The following is a 19,273-nucleotide window of genomic DNA, read 5'->3' as shown; positions in this document are numbered from 1 at the left end:
GGGACCATGCATACCAGGATTGGGGGGTGAGAGGACCATACATACCAGGAAAGGGGGGTGAGAGGACCATGCATACCAGGAAAGGGGGGTGAGGGAACCATGCATAACAGGATTGGGGGGTGAGGGGACCATGCATACCAGGATTGGGGGATGAGGGGACCATGCATACCAGGATTGGGGGATGAGGGGACCATGCATACCAGGATTGGGGGGTGAGGGGACCATGCATACCAGGAAAGGGGGGTGAGGGGACCATGCATACCAGGATTGGGGGGGTGAGGGGACCATGCATACCAGGAAAGGGGGGGTGAGGGGACCATGCATACCCGGATTGGGGGGTGAGGGGACCATGCATACCAGGATTGGGGGGTGAGGAGACCATGCATACCAGGATAGGGGGTTGAGGGTACCATGCATACCAGGATTGGGGGGTGAGGAGACCATGCATACCAAGAAAGGGGGGTGAGGGGACCAGGCATATCAGGATTGGGGGTGAGGGGACCATGCATACCCCGAAAGGGGGGTGAGAGGACCATGCATACCAGGAAAGAGGGGTGAGAAGACCATGCATACCAGGATTGGGGGGTGAGAGGACCATGCATTCCAGGATTGGAGGGTGAGGGGACCATGCATACCCTGAAAGGGGAGTAAGAAGACCATGCATACCAGGAAAGAGAGGTGAGAGGACCATGCATACCAGGATTGGGGGGTGAGAGGACCATGCATTCCAGGATTGGGGGGTCAGGGGACCATGCATACCAGGATAGGGGGTTGAGGGGTAGCATGCATATCAGGATTGGGGGTGAGAGAACCATACATATCAGGATTGGGGGATGCATTATTGCATTATTATTAAATCTTCAAAAATAAACTGCATATATATTCTAGAATACCCGATGCGTTAGAATCGGGCCACCATCTAGTAATGATTATATTGCACATAAAAACCGTGCATCTAATCCTATCCTGTGTGATACTGACTGCTGAGCCGTGTATCTAATCCTATTCTGTGTGATACCATCTGCTGAGCCGTGTATCTAATACTATTCTGTGTGATACTGTGTACTGAGCTGCGTATCTAGTCCTATCCTGTGTGATACTGTGTGCTGAGCCGTGTATCTAATACTATCCTGTGTGATACTGTCTGCTGAGCCGTGTATCTATTCCTATCCTGTGTGATGCTGACTGCTTAGCTGTGTATCTAATCCTCTCCTGTGTGATACTGACTACTGAGCTGTGTATCTAATCCTATCCTGTGTGATACTGACTGCTGAACCGTGTATCTAATCCTATCCTGTGTGATACTGACTGCTGAGCCGTGTGTCTAATCCTCTCCTGTGTGATACTGGGCTCCCCCTGCAGTCTGTGTCAGAGGGTGGTCTGTGTGGGCACGGTAATAAATTGTGTTATTTCCAACTTTACAGAAGGACGATAACACCATAGAAATGATAAGAATAATAGGCCTCAGTTACCACAACTGTCTACAAAGTAAACTGTTGCTGATAGCAACCAATCACAGCTCATTTTTCATCTTTTAAACAGCTCTGGGACAGCGTGGCGAGTTTTGAGTGGCGACTTTTGTGTTTCGACTTTTATGTGGCGAGGTTGGTGTATGTGTGGTGAAATGTGTGCTGAGGGTGGTATATGTGTTGAAGCACGTGGTAGTGTGTGGTGCATTTTGTGTGTGTGTTCATATCCCCGTGTGTGGTGAGTATCCCATGTCAGGGCCCCACCTTAGCAACTGTACGGTATATACTCTTTGGCGCCATTGCTCTCATTCTTTCAGTCCCCCTTGTTCACATCTGGCACCTGTCAATTTGCCTCCAACACTTTTCCTCTCACTTTTTCCTCATTATGTAGATAGGGGCAAAATTGTATGGTGAATTGGAACACGCGGGGTTAAAATTTCACCCCACAACATAGCCTATGACACTCTCGGGGTCCAGACGTGTGACTGTGCAAAATTTTGTGGCTGTAGCTGCGACTGTGCGGTTGCCAATCCCGGACATACATTCATACATACAGTACATGCAAACATACACACACACACACATTGAGCTTTATATATATATATATATATATATATATATATATATATTTAAGTATGCTACAAGTACTTGTGGTTGTTACATTATGCAAACATGTTTATATCAAATCGGGTAATACATTCTTTTTAATATTTGAGGGTGGGAATAAAATAGAACATGCAGTGGGTACGGAAAGTATTCAGACCGCTTTAAATTTTTCACTCTTTGTTTCATTGCAGCCATTTGGTAAATTCAAAAAAGTTCATTTTTTTTCCTCATTAATGTACACTCTGCACCCCATCTTGACAGAAAAAAAAATGTTGTTTTTTTGCAAATTTATTAAAAAAGAAAAACTGAAATATCACATGGTCATAAGTGTTCAGACCCTTTGCTCAGACACTCATATATAAGTCACATGCTGTCCATTTCCCTGTGATCCTCCTTGAGATGGTTCTACTCCTAAATTGGAGTCCAGCTGTGTTTAATTAACTGATAGGACTTGATTTATAAAGGCCCACACCTGTCTATATAAGACCTCACAGTGCATGTCATACCAAATGAGAATCATGAGGTCAAAGGAACTGGCCAAGGAGCTCAGAGACAGAATTGTGGCAAGGCACAGATCTGGCCAGGGTTACAAAATAATTTCTGCAGTACTCAAGGTACCCAAGAGCAGAGTGGCCTCCATAATTCTTAAATGGAAGATGTTTCGGACCACTAGAAGTCTTCCTAGACCTGGCCATCCAGCCAAACTGAGCAATTTTGGGAGAAGAGTCTTGGTGAGAGAGGTAAAGAAGAATTCCAAGATCACTGTGGCTGAGCTCCACAGATACAGTAGGGAGAGGGAAGAAAGTTCCACAAAGTCAACTATCACTGCAGCCCTCCTCCAGTCTGACCTTTATAGCAGAGTGGCCCGACGGAAGCCTTTCCTCAGTGCAAGACATATGAAAACCAGCATAGAGTTTGCTAAAAAACACATGAAGGACTCCCACTATGAAAAATAAGATTCTCTGGTCTGATGAGACAAAGATAGACCTTTTTGGTGATAATTCTAAGCAGTATGTGTGGAGAAAACCAGGCACTGCTCATCATCTGCCCAATACAATCCTAACAGTGAAACATGGTGGTGGCAGCTATGGGGGTGTTTTTCAGCTGCAGGGACAGGACGACTGGTTGCCACTGAAGGAAACATGAATGCGGCCACGTACAGAGAGATCCTGGATGAAAACCTCTGCCAGAGTGCTCTGGACCTCAGGCACTGCTAAAGCAACTAAGGAGTGGCTTCAGAACAACTCTGTGACCATACTTTACTGGCCCAGCCAGAGCCCTGACCTAAACCCAATTGAGCATCTCTGGAGAGACCTGAAAATGGCTGTCCACCAATGTTCACCATCCAACCTGACAGAACTGGAGAGGATCCCCAAATCCAGGTGTGAAAAACTTGTTGCATCATTCCCAAGAAGTCCCATGGCTGTACTAGCTCAAAAGGGTGCTTCAACTCTGCGACCATTCTTGACTGGCCCAGCCAGAGCCCTGACCTAAACAAAATTGAGCATCTCTGGAGAGACCTTAAAATGGCTGTCCTCCAACGTTCACCATTAAACCTGATGGAACTGGAGAGGATCTGCAAGGAAGAATGGCAGAGGATCCCCAAATCCAGGTGTGAAAAACTTGTTGCATCATTCCCAAGAAGTCCCATGGCTGTACTAGCTCAAAAGGCTGCTTCTTCTCAATACCGAGCAAAGGGTGTGAATATTTATGGACCATGTGATATTTCAGTTTTTGTTTTTTAAGAAATTTGAAAAAAATTCTACATTTCTGTTTTTTTCCAGTCAAGATGGGGTGCAGAGTGTACATTAATGAGAAAAAAAAATGAACTTTTTTGAATTTACCAAATGGCTACAATGGAACAAAGAGTGAAAAATTTTAAGGGGTCTGAATATTTTCAATACGTCTGTATACCCAGGGAAGTCATGCATGAGAAATCTGTGTACTCACATGTTCACCATTGATTGTAAGAGTTATTACACAGCTTCTAGAGTCACTGCCGGGGGGAAGATAGCAGATTCCTTGTATATGTCTAAAAGAGAGTAGCAAAAAATGTCAGAAGATGAAGGATACATATCTAAATGTACTAATTTTATTCATGCAACCAGACAGGCAATTTAAGTCATTGGAGCCCAGATCACTGCAAATCGTATACTTGCGGTCACATAAATGCCTGCTCTTGCTGACGGCATGGGAGAATCCGCACAATGTGCAGCAGTGTGAGGATTCCTAAGTCTGCAGTCACATAGAGTGACTGCACACTTTCATCCCAAATCTGGGAAACCCCTTGAATTATAAAATTAAGCCCTTTAGCATGCGAATCCTAATGGTGTGAACTATACTCACAGTCAGGATTCAGCTCTGCTTGCCGGTTCCAGCGATCTTCACATGACCACTTATATGTGATTTTCATACTTTAGGTCACGTGACAACTAGTTTCTCATTCTGCTTTTCTCAATAAAGCATAGGTTGTAGCATTTCACTAAACATTTTTGAGAATTAGGAAGATCAGCTAGTTGACACATGACTGCATGTACGCAAATCACATATGAGCCTTTACATGATGACTACTCAAACCCCTTAATCTGTGTATAGTAGGGGGTGCTCGAGGCACAGAAAAACTGAGATCCGTCTCTGGGTAAACACACCTTGGGTCATTAGTAACATTAGCTGATATGTAGCATGGGGTGAAAATGAAGTTTTTAGCTGTTTTCCATGAACAGGACACAGTTTCAAAGCTGTTGTGTGTACAGTCCAGGCGACCTGAAATTAAAAAAAAGGGAAAGTTTAGAACCCCTCATTTACATATGAGCAACATAAAAATTCAAATTGTCAGGGATAACAGCAAGGGGAATTGCTCAGATCCCACTGCTGCCACCAATTTGTCAGGGGACGCAATTCCGTTGCCTCCAGTTGTCAAGACAATTATGCAATTGATTGACCAGTTTTGAATGATGTTGCAGCTGTTTCTACTACCAGGCCATTTATTGGGGAACTCACAGTGAGCGTATGGTATATACTGTACATCTCATATAATCATAGAATGGTAGAGTTGGAAGGGACCTCCTGGGCCATCTGGTTCAACCCCCTGCTCAAAGCAGGATTCGCTAAATCATCCCAGACAGATGTTTGTCCAGCCTCTGAAGACTTCTGTTGAAGGAGAACTCACCACCTCTAGTGGCAGCCTGTTCCACTCATTGATCACTCTGTCAAAAAGTTTTTTCTAATATCTAATCTGTGTCTCCTCCCATTCAGTTTCATCTCATTGCTTCTAGTCTTTCCTTGTGTAAATGAGAATAAAGATGATCCTTCTGCAATGTGACAGCCCTTGAGATATTTGTAGACAGCTATTCAGTCTCCTCTCAGTCTTCTCTTCTGTAAGCTAAACATTCCCAAATCCTGCAACCTTTCCTCATAGGACATGGTTTGCAGACCAGTCACCATTCTGGTCGCTCTTTTCTGAACTTGCTCCAGTTTGTTGATGTCTTTTTTAAAATGTGGCGCCCAAAACTGGACACAGTATTCCAGATGAGGTCTGACCAAAGAGGAGGAGAGGGCAATAATGACTTCACGTGATCTAGACTGTATGCTTCTGTTAATACATCCTAGAATTGCATTTGCCTTTTTTGCTTCTGCATCACACTGTTGACTCATATTCAGTCTGTGATCTATTAGTTTTCCCAAGTCTTTTTCACATGTGCTCCAACACATGGAATATATATATATATATAAGTAAATAGAGGAAGGCACCGCGCTCACAGGAGGATTCAGATAATAACGTAAAAGTGAAAGTGAAAGTCCTGCCTTTCACACATAAGCCGGATAGTCAAAGCGTGCAGGAGATACAAATCTACCACAGCAAGATACACTAATGAATGGTAAAGGACTTGTACAAACTTACCCTAGCTCTGCTGAATGAAGGTGCTGTGCTGATCACAGTGAATGATCCACAGAAATGCTGGAAAACCAGGTGAGAAGCTGGGAGGATGAAGTGAATGAACTAGCTGACTGGGGTGCAAGTAATGAAGAGAGCTGGGCAGAGCCAGGATAGCTCCGGCCGGTAGCATCCTGGATGCACAGCTGAGGGGGGCCGACACTGTCCTGCACTGACAGCGTGTGACGTCACAGGCTGAGGCTACGGAGCCTAGCTGGGGCCAAAAACCTACGCGTTTCAAAGCAAAACGTGCTTCTTCATCAGGGTTACTGCTCACCCAGTATAGCTGTCATATATAGTGTGTATATGTTCAAACACCTGTTTAACTCTTGGATTGAACACTGACCTCCACCCTCCCAGTAGAAGGCTAATTAATGATTAAGATAATAACATACATTTAAAAAGAAAGAGAAAAGAATAGCCATAGCGTATACCTCACAAAAATGGGTTGTAATATTGAGAATAATAAGGAATGTTAAAAACTATAACTTTATTATGCTGATAAATTTTTTAACATTTTAATATGAATAAAATCGAATACAAATATAAATATAAAGAAAAACTATGCGCGTAAAAATAAAATATGCTCCACCTACCGCGAATACTCATACAAAAAGCAGACATTGAAAATATGAATATAGAGAATATGGTAGGGTAAGGCAAATGCATCGATCTTAAAGAAAAAAAAAAAAAATTAAAAAAAAAATATTTATAAAACCACATAATGTATATATGGCTAATAAAAATAGTCATAAACAGCCTCTATGTATGCATTTCACAATACTAATATTGGTTATAAACGCTGTTCTATTGCATACCAAATATTAGTATAACTAGTGAGGATAATGATTAAAATTACTTTTATATAAATACCCCTTATAGATTTAGTAAAAATCCAGTTTGAATAGTAATAAAAATAGAATAAGTGAGAAAGAACTGGTTAAAAATAATTAATAGGTACATGAAACCTCTAATGCAAGCATCCATATGTATTCATTTGTCTACAATCATATTAGAAGGCATATAATTGTTATGTTTTTAACCAGTTCTTTCTCACTTATTCTATTTTTATTACTATTCAAACTGGATTTTTACTAAGTCTATAAGGGGTATTTATATACAAGTAGAGTTGAGCGATACCGTCCGATACTTCAAAGTATCGGATCGGAATGGATCGGCCGATCTTAAAAAAAAAGTATCGGTATCGCCGATTCCGATACCGGAAGTCCCATTCAAGTCTATGGGACTTCCGGTATCGGAATAAGAAAAATCCTGTTTTTCCCTTGTACAGCCTCTCTGGGGTCTGTACGGGCCTTTCGGGGGGCTGTGCCGGCCTGCCAGGGGGTCTGTGCAGGCTCCGGTGGTCTGTGCCGGCCTGCCGGGGGGCTGTGCCGGCCTGCCGGGGGGTCTGTGCAGGCTCCGGTGGTCTGTGCCGGCCTGCCGGGGGGCTGTGCAGGCTCCGGTGGGCTGTGCCGGCCTGCCGGGGGGCTGTGCAGGCTCCGGGGGGCTGTGCCGGCCTGCCGGGGGGCTGTCCGGCCTGCCGGGGGGCTGTGCAGGCTCCGGGGGGCTGTGCCGGCCTGCCGGGGGGCTGTGCCGGCCTGCCGGGGGGCAGTGCAGGCTCCGGGGGGCTGTGCAGGCTTCGGGGGTCTGTGCAGGCATCGTCCGATGGGACTACAAGTCCCATCGGGCGATGCCTGCTACCATGACAGTGATTGACACATTAGCCAATGATGGGACAGTAGTAGTCCCATCATCCGGCTAATGTGTTGAATGTAAAAAAAAAAAAAAAAATTACATGCTACATACATGCTACATACATACAACATGCATACTACATACTACATACATGCTACATACATACTACATACATGCTACATTCATACTACATATATACTACATGCAACATACATACTACATATATACTACATGCAACATACATACTACATATATACTACATGCATGCAACATGCATACTACATATATACTACATGCAACATACATACTACATATATACTACATACATACTGCATGCTACATATATACTACATGCATGCAACATGCATACTACATATATACTACATGCAACATGCATACTACATATATACTACATGCAACATACATACTACATATATACTACATGCAACATACATACTACATATATACTACATGCATGCAACATGCATACTACATATATACTACATGCAACATATATACTACATACATACTACATATATACTGCATGCATGCAACATGCATACTACATATATACTACATGCAACATGCATACTACATATATACTACATGCTACATACATACTACATATATACTACATACATACTACATGCTACATACATACCACATATATACTACATACATACTACATACAATACATTCATACAATACATACATAGACATACAGTACATATAACATAGAGTAACATACTTACCAATACTTGTCACATTGTTCCCCGAAGCCATTGTCTTTTACAGAATAAATATTAACATAACAAACCACAAAAATACTCACCCACGATCCGAAGCAGTCCACGAGTGTGTCCCATGACGATCTTGGGTAGAGAACTGCAGCATCAGCTGTTGCTGCCGTTCTCTACGGGCTGCAGGAATCCAATGACGGAAGGTAGGTATCCTTCCGCACTGTATTCCTCCGCCACTTAAAAAAAAAAAAGTCCCTAGTCTCACTTTATGCCATTGCTGCGTGGGAATTTCCCACACAGCAATGGCATAAAGTGAGACTAGGGACTTTTTTTTTTTTAAGTGGTGGAGGAATACAGTGCGGAAGGATACCTACCTTCCGTCATTGGATTCCTGCAGCCCGTAGAGAACGGCAGCAACAGCTGATGCTGCAGTTCTCTACCCAAGATCGTCGTGGGACACACTCGTGGACTGCTTTGGATCGTGGGTGAGTATTTTTGTGGTTTGTTATGTTAATATTTATTCCGGAAAAGACAATGGCTTCGGGGAACAATGTGACAAGTATTGGTAAGTATGTTACTCTATGTTATATGTACTGTATGTCTATGTATGTATTGTATGAATGTATTGTATGTAGTATGTATGTAGTATATATGTGGTATGTATGTAGCATGTAGTATGTATGTAGTATGTATGTAGCATGCATGTAGCATGCAGTATGTATGTAGCATGCATGTAGTATATATGTAGCATGTATGTAGCATGTAGTATGTATGTAGTATGTATGTGGTATGTATGTAGCATGTAGTATGTATGTAGCATGCATGTAGTATATATGTAGTATGTATGTAGTATGTATGTAGCATGCAGTATGTATGTAGCATGCATGTAGTATATATGTAGTATGTATGTAGCATGTAGTATGTATGTAGTATGTATGTGGTATGTATGTAGCATGTAGTATGTATGTGGCATGCATGTAGTATATATGTAGTATGTATGTAGTATGTATGTAGCATGCAGTATGTATGTAGCATGCATGTAGTATATATGTAGTATGTATGTAGCATGTAGTATGTATGTAGTATGTATGTGGTATGTATGTAGCATGTAGTATGTATGTAGCATGCATGTAGTATATATGTAGTATGTATGTAGTATGTATGTAGCATGTAGTATGTATGTAGCATGCATGTAGTATATATGTAGTATGTATGTAGCATGTAGTATGTATGTAGCATGCATGTAGTATATATGTAGTATGTATGTAGCATGTAGTATGTATGTAGCATGCATGTAGTATATATGTGGTATGTATGTAGCATGTAGTATGTATGTAGCATGCATGTAGTATGTATGTAGTATGTATGTAGTATATATGTAGTATGTATGTAGTATATATGTAGTATGTATGTAGCATGTAGTATGTATGTAGCATGCATGTAGCATGTATGTAGTATGCATGTAGTATATATGTAGCATGTAGTATGTATGTAGCATGCATGTAGTATATATGTGTTATGTATGTAGTATGTATGTGGTATGTATGTGGTATGTATGTGGTATGTATGTAGTATGTATGTGGTATGTATGTGGTATGTATGTGGTATGTATGTAGCATGCATGTAGTATGTATGTAGTATGTATGTAGTATTTTTTTTTTTTTTTTTTTTTAACATTTAACACATTAGCCGGATGATGGGACTACTACTGTCCCATCATTGGCTAATGTGTCAATCACTGTCATGGTAGCAGGCATCGCCAGATGGGACTTGTAGTCCCATCGGACGATGCTTGCACAGACCCCCGGACATCAGCACAGCCCCCCGGCAGGCCGGCACAGACCCCCACAGGGTGCACAGACCACCGGCAGGCCGGCACAGCCCCCCGGCAGGCCGGTACAGACCCCGGGCAGTCCACACAGCCCCCCGGCAGGCCGGCACAGCCCCCCGGCAGGCCGGCAGAGACCCCCGGAAGGCCCGAAATGACGGCGCATCATGATGCGCACACACCGCGCATCATGATGACGTCAGGCTGTCAATCAACTGAACTTCCGATTCCGATGCCGACTTCCGATATTGAAAAAATATCGGAAGTCGGTATCGGAATTCCGATACAGCAAGTATCGGCCGATACCCGATACTTGCGGTATCGGAATGCTCAACACTATATACAAGTAATTTTAATCATTATCCTCACTAGTTATACTAATATTTGGTATGCAATAGAACAGCGTTTATAACCAATATTAGTATTGTGAAATGCATAAATAGAGGCTGTTTATGACTATTTTTATTGGCCATATATACATTATGTGGTTTTATAAATATTTTTTTTTTTTTCTTTAAGATAGATGCATTTGCCTTACCCTACCATATTCTCTATATTCATATTTTCAATGTCTGCTTTTTGTATGAGTATTCGCGGTAGGTGGAGCATATTTTATTTTTACGCGCATAGTTTTTCTTTATATTTATATTTGTATTCGATTTTATTCATATTAAAATGTTAAAAAATTTATCAGCATAATAAAGTTATAGTTTTTAACATTCCTTATTATTCTCAATATTACAACCCATTTTTGTGAGGTATACGCTATGGCTATTCTTTTCTCTTTCTTTTTAAATGTATGTTATTATCTTAATCATTAATTAGCCTTCTACTGGGAGGGTGGAGGTCAGTGTTCAATCCAAGAGTTAAACAGGTGTTTGAACATATACACACTATATATGACAGCTATACTGGGTGAGCAGTAACCCTGATGAAGAAGCACGTTTTGCTTTGAAACGCGTAGGTTTTTGGCCCCAGCTAGGCTCCGTAGCCTCAGCCTGTGACGTCACACGCTGTCAGTGCAGGACAGTGTCGGCCCCCCTCAGCTGTGCATCCAGGATGCTACCGGCCGGAGCTATCCTGGCTCTGCCCAGCTCTCTTCATTACTTGCACCCCAGTCAGCTAGTTCATTCACTTCATCCTCCCAGCTTCTCACCTGATTTTCCAGCATTTCTGTGGATCATTCACTGTGATCAGCACAGCACCTTCATTCAGCAGAGCTAGGGTAAGTTTGTACAAGTCCTTTACCATTCATCAGTGTATCTTGCTGTGGTAGATTTGTATCTCCTGCACGCTTTGACTATCCTGCTTATGTGTGAAAGGCAGGACTTTCACTTTTACGTTATTATCTGTGAATCCTCCTGTGAGCGCGGTGCCTTCCTCTTTTTACTTATTTAACCCTTTTTTGGCAGAACAAGCGCAGCTTCTGTCTAGGCACCATCAGCCCTCCTTTTCTATTGGTAGCGCCGGTGTATATCTGTATACTATATATATATGTATTCACATTAATATGATCACTGCTAAATCCACAATAAGAAAAGGAACTACTATTTGCCACCACCAATCGTTTATTCAGGCTGCTGGGATGCCTGTTACAGGTAGCATATGGCTTCAGGGGTGCGGTTTACAGAACAAGAGGAACAGAGCTATTACATTTTAGAAATCTAATGCCAAAAAATATGCAGTGTTTATAAAAACTATACAAAGATGATGAAAAAATTGGAACAAAACAAAATGGTATATACAATCACATGGAATAGAAGGGATAACAAAAGAAGTACGAAACCTGTGTCTTTGACATGGCTCAGAACTTATCAGAGGAAGGTACTCCTTAGGAAATGGACAGCACTACAGCAAACTACCTTCCAATACTTACAAAAGACCAAAACCCAAACTCTGATTTTTATTATATCAAGAGTACACCCACAAACCACCCCTTGGTGAGCTCATATGGGAGCTTGTAGTGGGATGTACTATAAGTCTTTTAGAAGTTTATGAGAACCCCTACTTTCAAGATATCTTCACCCCTGGAGGTCCTAAGCAGGAGATATCATTGTCATGCTTCCTATCACGTTTTTACCTTTCTATCGAGATGAAACATAGCATGGATAGCATCATCGATCTTCCGTTATTAAGTTGTATGTGTTAGAAAGGCCTTACAGTGATGTGAGTGAATGTGTTAAGTTTGTCCCATCACTATGACGCCAAAAACATATCAGATCGATGCAAACACCAATATACATCACTGACCACTGGCTCCAAAAAGTATGAGATAACTCCTTTGAATAGACAAAGCTCTTGCTTTGGGTTTGTACTTCTCCTTGGCTGCTTCTCATCAGATTCCTTGCTGTAATTACCTAATCACAGCAGGTGGTCCTACTTTAATGAAGGTTGCAGTGTAAGCTCTTTCTCACTTCCTCATTTATAATTAATCCCACATATAAAATGTGAGGATGATTTGTCCCCTCTGCAGAGATGTCTTTATGGATTTTGCAATTTTCTACTACACAAATAGAACTAAAAAACAAAATTATACAAAATGTAATTTTTATTTTTGGGCTGTGTTATTTGCGTTTTAAGGTACAGGGACAAAAATGATCTCAGCCATACGACTGTCTTATACGAGATCACCTATGACTTCTCTTTTGCAAAGCTGTTTGTGTACTTCAATTTGTCATAAAATGTTTAATACATGAGGAAAAAAAAACCTTGGAAATGTCAGATTGACAAAAAAAGATGTCTTCTGATGTCTTTTTGCATAATTCTCAGGAACCTGTGCAATTTTAACTCTTTTGCTGTTTTTTCTTTGTTAAGGTTTTTGCTTCCACATTCTGACAATCAAAGCTTTTTCAGCTTTATAATGCCTTAACCATAATATACAGTTGTGGCCAAAAGTATTGACACCCCTGCAATTTTGTCAGATAATACTCAGTTTCTTCCTGAAAATGATTGCAAACACAAATTCTTTGGTATTATTATCTTCATTTAATTTGTCTTAAATGAAAAACACAAAAAGAATTGTCCTAAAGCCAAATTGAATATAATTCCACACCAAACATAAAAAAGAGGGTGGACAAAAGTATTGGCACTGTTTGAAAAATCATGTGATGCTTCTCTAATTTGTGTAAATAACAGCACCTGTAACTTACCTGTGGCACCTAACAGGTGTTGGCAATAACTAAATCACACTTGCAGCCAGTTGACATTGATTAAAGTTGACTCAACCTCTGTCCTGTGTCCTTGTGTGTACCACATTGAGCATGGAGAAAAGAAAGACCAAAGAACTGTCTGAGGACTTGAGAAACCAAATTGTGAGGAAGCATGAGCAATCTCAAGGCTACAAGTCCATCTCCAAAGACCTGAATGTTCCTGTGTCTACCGTGCGCAGTGTCATCAAGAAGTTTAAAGCCCATAGCACTGTGGCTAACCTCCCTAGATGTGGACGGAAAAGAAAAATTGACAAGAGATTTCAACGCAAGATTGTGCGGATGTTGGATAAAGAACCTCGACTAACATCCAAACAAGTTCAAGCTGCCCTGCAGTCCGAGGGTACAACAGTGTCAACCCGTACTATCCGTCGGCATCTGAATGAAAAGGGACTGTATGGTAGGATACCCAGGAAGAACCCACTTCTTACCCCGAGACATAAAAAAGCCAGGCTGGAGTTTGCCAAAACTTCCCTGAAAAAGCCTAAAACAATTTGGAAGAATGTTCTCTGGTCAGGTGAGACAAAAGTAGAGCTTTTAGGGCAAAGGCATCAACATAGAGTTTACAGGAGAAAAAAGAGGCATTCAAAGAAAAGAACACGGTCCCTACAGTCAAACATGACGGAGGTTCCCTGATGTTTTGGGGTTGCTTTGCTGCCTCTGGCACTGGACTGCTTGACCGTGTGCATGGCATTATGAAGTCAGAAGACTACCAACAAATTTTGCAGCATAATGTAGGGCCCACTGTGAGAAAGCTGGGCCTCCCTCAGAGGTCATGGGTCTTCCAGCAGGACAATGACCCAAAACACACTTCAAAAAGCATTAGAAAATGGTTTGAGAGAAAGCACTGGAGACTTCTAAGGTGGCCAGCAATGAGACCATACCTGAATCCCATAGAACACCTGTGGAGAGATCTAAAAATGGCAGTTTGGAGAAGGCACCCTTCAAATATCAGGGACCTGGAGCAGTTTACCAAAGAAGAATGGTCTAAAATTCCAGCAGAGCATTGTAAGAAAGTCATTGATGGTTACCGGAAGCGGTTGGTCGCAGTTATTTTGGCTAAAGGTTGTGCAACCAAGTATTAGGCTGAGGGTGCCAATACTTTTGTCTGGCCCATTTTTGGAGTTTTGTGTGAAATGATCAATGTTTTGCTTTTTGCTTCATACTCTTGTGTTTTTTCATTTAAGACAAATTAAATGAAGATAATAATACCAAAGAATTTGTGTTTGCAATCATTTTCAGGAAGAAACTGAGTATTATCTGACAAAACTGCAGGGGTGTCAATACTTTTGGCCACAACTGTATTTAATCCATTGTTTCATGTGATACATAGAGAGGAAGTATGGGTGCCATGTGTAACTGCCACCATCACTTGATATATACAGTATACTGTATATACATACACTGCTCAAAAAAATAAAGGGAACACTTAAACAGCAGACTATAAATCCAAGTAAACCATACTTCTGTGTTATCAAACTGTCCACTTAGGAAGCAACACTGATTGACAATCAATTTCACATGCTGTTGTGCCAATGGAATAGACAACAAATGAAAATTATCGGCAATTATCAAGACACCCTCAATAAAGGAGTGGTTCTGCAGGTAGGGACCACAGATCACATCTCAGTACCAGTGCTTTCTGGCTGATGATTTAGAAACTTTTGAATGTTGGTGTGCTTTCACACTCATGGTAGCATGATACAGACTCTACAACCTACACAAGTGGCTCAGGTAGTGCAGCTCATCCAGGATGGCACATCAATGCGAGCAAGTAGCAGGCCTGCTGTTGGGTTGTTGCCCTCCTACGGCCCCTGTTATGAATGAGTCACCGAAGGAGGAAAAAACGAAAATACAAGCTAAGTCCAGAAAACCGGAGAGTTTGGTAGCTATCGGATTGTAGACCCCTGATCCTATTCACCACAACTAACAGTAGCCGTGGGGGGTTCCTACGGTGCCCTAGACCCCTCGATCACAGCCGGAGAACTAAATAAGCCTAAAGAAAGAAAGGGGAAATCTAAACTGCCCCAGAGCAGACCCCAAAGCAATAGACAGCCCCCAACATGTATTGTCGGTGAAAAGCAGATGAAAACACAAACACAGACAGAAAGACAGGTTGAGCAAATGATGGGGCCCAACTAACTAAATAGTAAAGGACAGAAAAGATGCTGGTTGCAATCTGCAAAAAACCCTACCAAAAATGTCCCAACTGTCTGATAGGGAAAAAGGCCCTGAAGTCGCTAGACTTCAAAATCACTATATCAGCACTCAGGTATATTCTGAAAACAGAGCAAAGAGATAAACTGATCAGAGACAAAAATGGAGCTCAGCCCGTCCCAACAAAGGCAGGCTGAACACAAAACACGAAGCAAACAGACAAAATCTCATGGAAAAATAAGAGAGCAAAAACTTAGCTTTCAGTAGACAGGACTAACTGGTTGCAAGAGCTCAGAGCAGAAAGGATCACCAGCACCCCTGTAGGGCATTGGCTGCCTTATATCCACTCAGTGATTCCGGGTGTCCAATCAGGCTCCACCTGTTCAGATGACAGGTTCTTCTCAACCCAATGAATTTCACTACCTCTCTTCACCAGCAGAGGGAGTTCATCAGATATCAACGGTGAAGGGGAAAATGAACTCACAACAGGCCCCCTCCACATCTCCTGGTGTACTGGCCTGTCTCCTGGTAGCGGCTCCAGCCTCTGGACACTATGCTGGCAAACCTTCTTGCCACAGCTCGCATTGATGTGCCATCCTGGATGAGCTGCACTACCTGAGCCACTTGTGTGGGTTGTAGATTCCGTCTCATGCTACTACAAGTGTGAAAGCACACCAACATTCAAAAGTGACCAAGACATCAACCAGAAAGCATTGGTACTGTGGTCTGTGGTCCCCACCTGCAGAACCACTCCTTTATTGAGGGTGTCTTGATAATTGCCAATAATTTCCATCTGTTGTCTATTCCATTTGCACAACAGCATGTGAAATTGATTGTCAATCAGTGTTGCTTCCTAAGTGGACAGTTTGATTTCACAGAAGTTTGATTTATTTGGAGTTATATTCTGTTAAGTGTTCCCTTTATTTTTTTTTTTTGAGCAGTGTGTATATATATATATATATATATATATACGTAAACTAAGGATATTTGATTGACATTGATACCTTTAGAAGGGGTTGTCCATTGTACAGTCTTGCCCCATTCACTCCATCTGCCTCCCGATAAATTTTTCTGGTTCACTCGCAGTTTAGCTTCATACCGAGTGTCAGGATCTAACTTTTGTAATGTGACTGAAGTGACATTTTTAACTCTGACATTGTGTGCATCCTGTAGAAGAAAGATAATTTTCTGTTACTCTAAAAGAATATTCTTCTTTCATGTATCTGGATGCATATATCAATTAACTTATCCCATATTTATAAAACAGCTAATTATATACAGATAAAAATATTTTTACATCTCTACATTACACCTGCAGCAGAATTTATGACATGCCATTCTAAATTCTTAGGCATTATTCTGGGGTTATGTATCCTAAAAGAGACTTGGAGTACAGAATCTAGAGTGTAATGTAAAAAAACACAATTTTTTTTATTAAGTACATGACATAACAAAAACTAGTACAATGAGTACATAAAAAGCAAGCAGTTAAAGGCGATGGCACATGTTGTCAGAAAACTACAAATCTAAAAAATTAGTAGCAGGTAATAATCAAAGAATATTTAGTAGGGGCGGCACAGTGACTCAGTGGTTAGCACTGCAGCCTTGCAGCACTTGGGTCCTGGGTTCAAATCCCACCAAGGACAACATCGGCAAGGAGTTTGTATGTTCTCCCCGTGTTTGCATGGGTTTCCTCCGGGTTCTCCGGTTTCCTCCCACACTCCAAAGACATACTGATAGGGAACTTAGATTGTGAGCCCCATCGGGGACAGTGCCAATAATGTCTATATAAATGAGTAAAATAAATAAATAGGTAATAAATGTTATGAACTGACTTGTTACATCGGTGACTCCTATTATAGGACCACATTGGTATCAGTGAGCTCTTCATGGACCTATCATGGACCATTCTGTCACATGTCAGTAAAGGCAGATGGTGTGGCCAAGGGCTGGATTTTATGCACCTGTGGCATTTACACTGAATGACAAATAGTGTGTCCCAATAGTTTTGTGTATATACTATATACATATTAGATAAAATGTGTCTGGCCCCAGTCATGTCATGTTCCCAACTTCCTATAAACCATACATAACCAGATTGTGTTGGGTTATAAATACCATGTGGAAAATGGCTCTTCTGTGAGCAAAGTGACCTGAGTAATGGTGACATCACTATTCTACTTCTGAACTATGAGTAAACATGTTTATCTTTAGTGAAGACACCGGCTAAATATGGGTACAATGCCTGGACAAAACATTATTCTGGATCAGGGGTCAAAACAAATTGTAGCACTATATCTAGTATCCAAAAATAGACAGCACTCCAGAAAATATTTCCAAAAATAGTAGCTTTATTATCCCACATGTGGCAAGGTATAACTAAAAATTCATGAGCATTTCTCAAGCTGTCAAACTTTTGGATTATTTTTGGAGCCAGTGGTTTAATGATTGGTAGAAATGAGGATGATTGACCTCATGGAGATCAACATCCGACACTGCGGAGACACCATCACATGTTTCTCAACGCAGTGATTCTAGAGCACTGCCCCCATCCCTTATGGGAAATATGCGAAGCATGCAAAACAGAAGCCGCGGAGACACCATCACATGTTTCTCAACGCAAGCAATGACTAGCCAGGTCTTTCACCGGGAAGGAACAACCACGGGAAGGGCAGTCTCCAATGAAGAAAACCACCTATGCCAAAACATGGTATCCATCCACAGACAGCTGTTTCGGGGTATTTGCCCCTCATCAGTGTGGAGTAGGAAACTGGCTAGTAGGAGCAATGCCTAGTAGAAGACTGTGAGAAATGAGGATGATTGACCTCATGGAGATCAACATCCGACACTGCGGAGACACCATCACATGTTTCTCAACGCAGTGATTCTAGAGCACTGCCCCCATCCCTTATGGGAAATATGCGAAGCATGCAAAACAGAAGCCGCGGAGACACCATCACATGTTTTTCAACGCAAGCAATGACTAGCCAGGTCTTTCACCGGGAAGGAACAACCACGGGAAGGGCAGTCTCCAATGAAGGAAACCACCTATGCCAAAACATGGTATCCATCCACAGACAGCTGTTTCGGGGTATTTGCCATGAGGTCAATCATCCTCATTTCTCACAGTCTTCTACTAGGCATTGCTCCTAAATGCCAGTTTCCTACTCCACACTGATGAGGGGCAAATACCCCGAAACAGCTGTCTGTGGATGGATACCATGTTTTGGCATAGGTGGTTTCCTTCATTGGAGACTGCCCTTCCCGTGGTTGTTCCTTCCCGGTGAAAGACCTGGCTAGTCATTGCTTCCGTTGAGAAACATGTGATGGTGTCTCCGCGGCTTCTGTTTTGCATGTTTAATGATTTGGTGACATGCAGCTGTGGACCATATTGTAAAGTGGCCCTGTCCATGAGGTCACATGGAAGCTCTAAATAGGGCTTCTACTGATAGACTTTGTGCTAGCTTCTCCGACTATCAGGTCGCAGGGGAGGCCTTGCCTTCATCCTTTAACTCGTCTACAGGTATGTGGACTTAAGGCCCCGTCACACATAGCAATCTCGCTAGCGAGATTGCTGCTGAGTCACAACTTTTGTGACACAACTGCCATCTCACCAGCGAGATCGCTGTGTGTGACAG

At 41.9% G+C, this 19,273-nt stretch overlaps 1 protein-coding gene across 1 annotated transcript in view; it reads right to left on the bottom strand.

Moving 5' to 3' along the window:
- IL2RB (interleukin 2 receptor subunit beta) overlaps window positions 1-19,273 on the bottom strand; it is a 129,006-nt gene that overhangs the window by 29,594 nt on the left and 80,139 nt on the right. The window contains exons 7-9 of the mRNA XM_073574344.1: window positions 16,640-16,802; window positions 4,724-4,838; window positions 4,026-4,107 (exon numbers count right to left, since the gene is read on the bottom strand). Coding sequence (XP_073430445.1) covers window positions 4,026-4,107; window positions 4,724-4,838; window positions 16,640-16,802 — 360 coding nt within the window. The remainder of the gene's footprint in view (window positions 1-4,025; window positions 4,108-4,723; window positions 4,839-16,639; window positions 16,803-19,273) is intronic.

The sequence above is a fragment of the Dendrobates tinctorius genome, unplaced genomic scaffold (genome assembly GCF_039654945.1).
Source record: "Dendrobates tinctorius isolate UK_male_01 unplaced genomic scaffold, ASM3965494v1 ptg000038l, whole genome shotgun sequence".
NCBI classification, from domain to species: Eukaryota; Metazoa; Chordata; class Amphibia; order Anura; family Dendrobatidae; genus Dendrobates; species Dendrobates tinctorius.
This window is presented reverse-complemented; position numbering and strand designations above follow the sequence as displayed.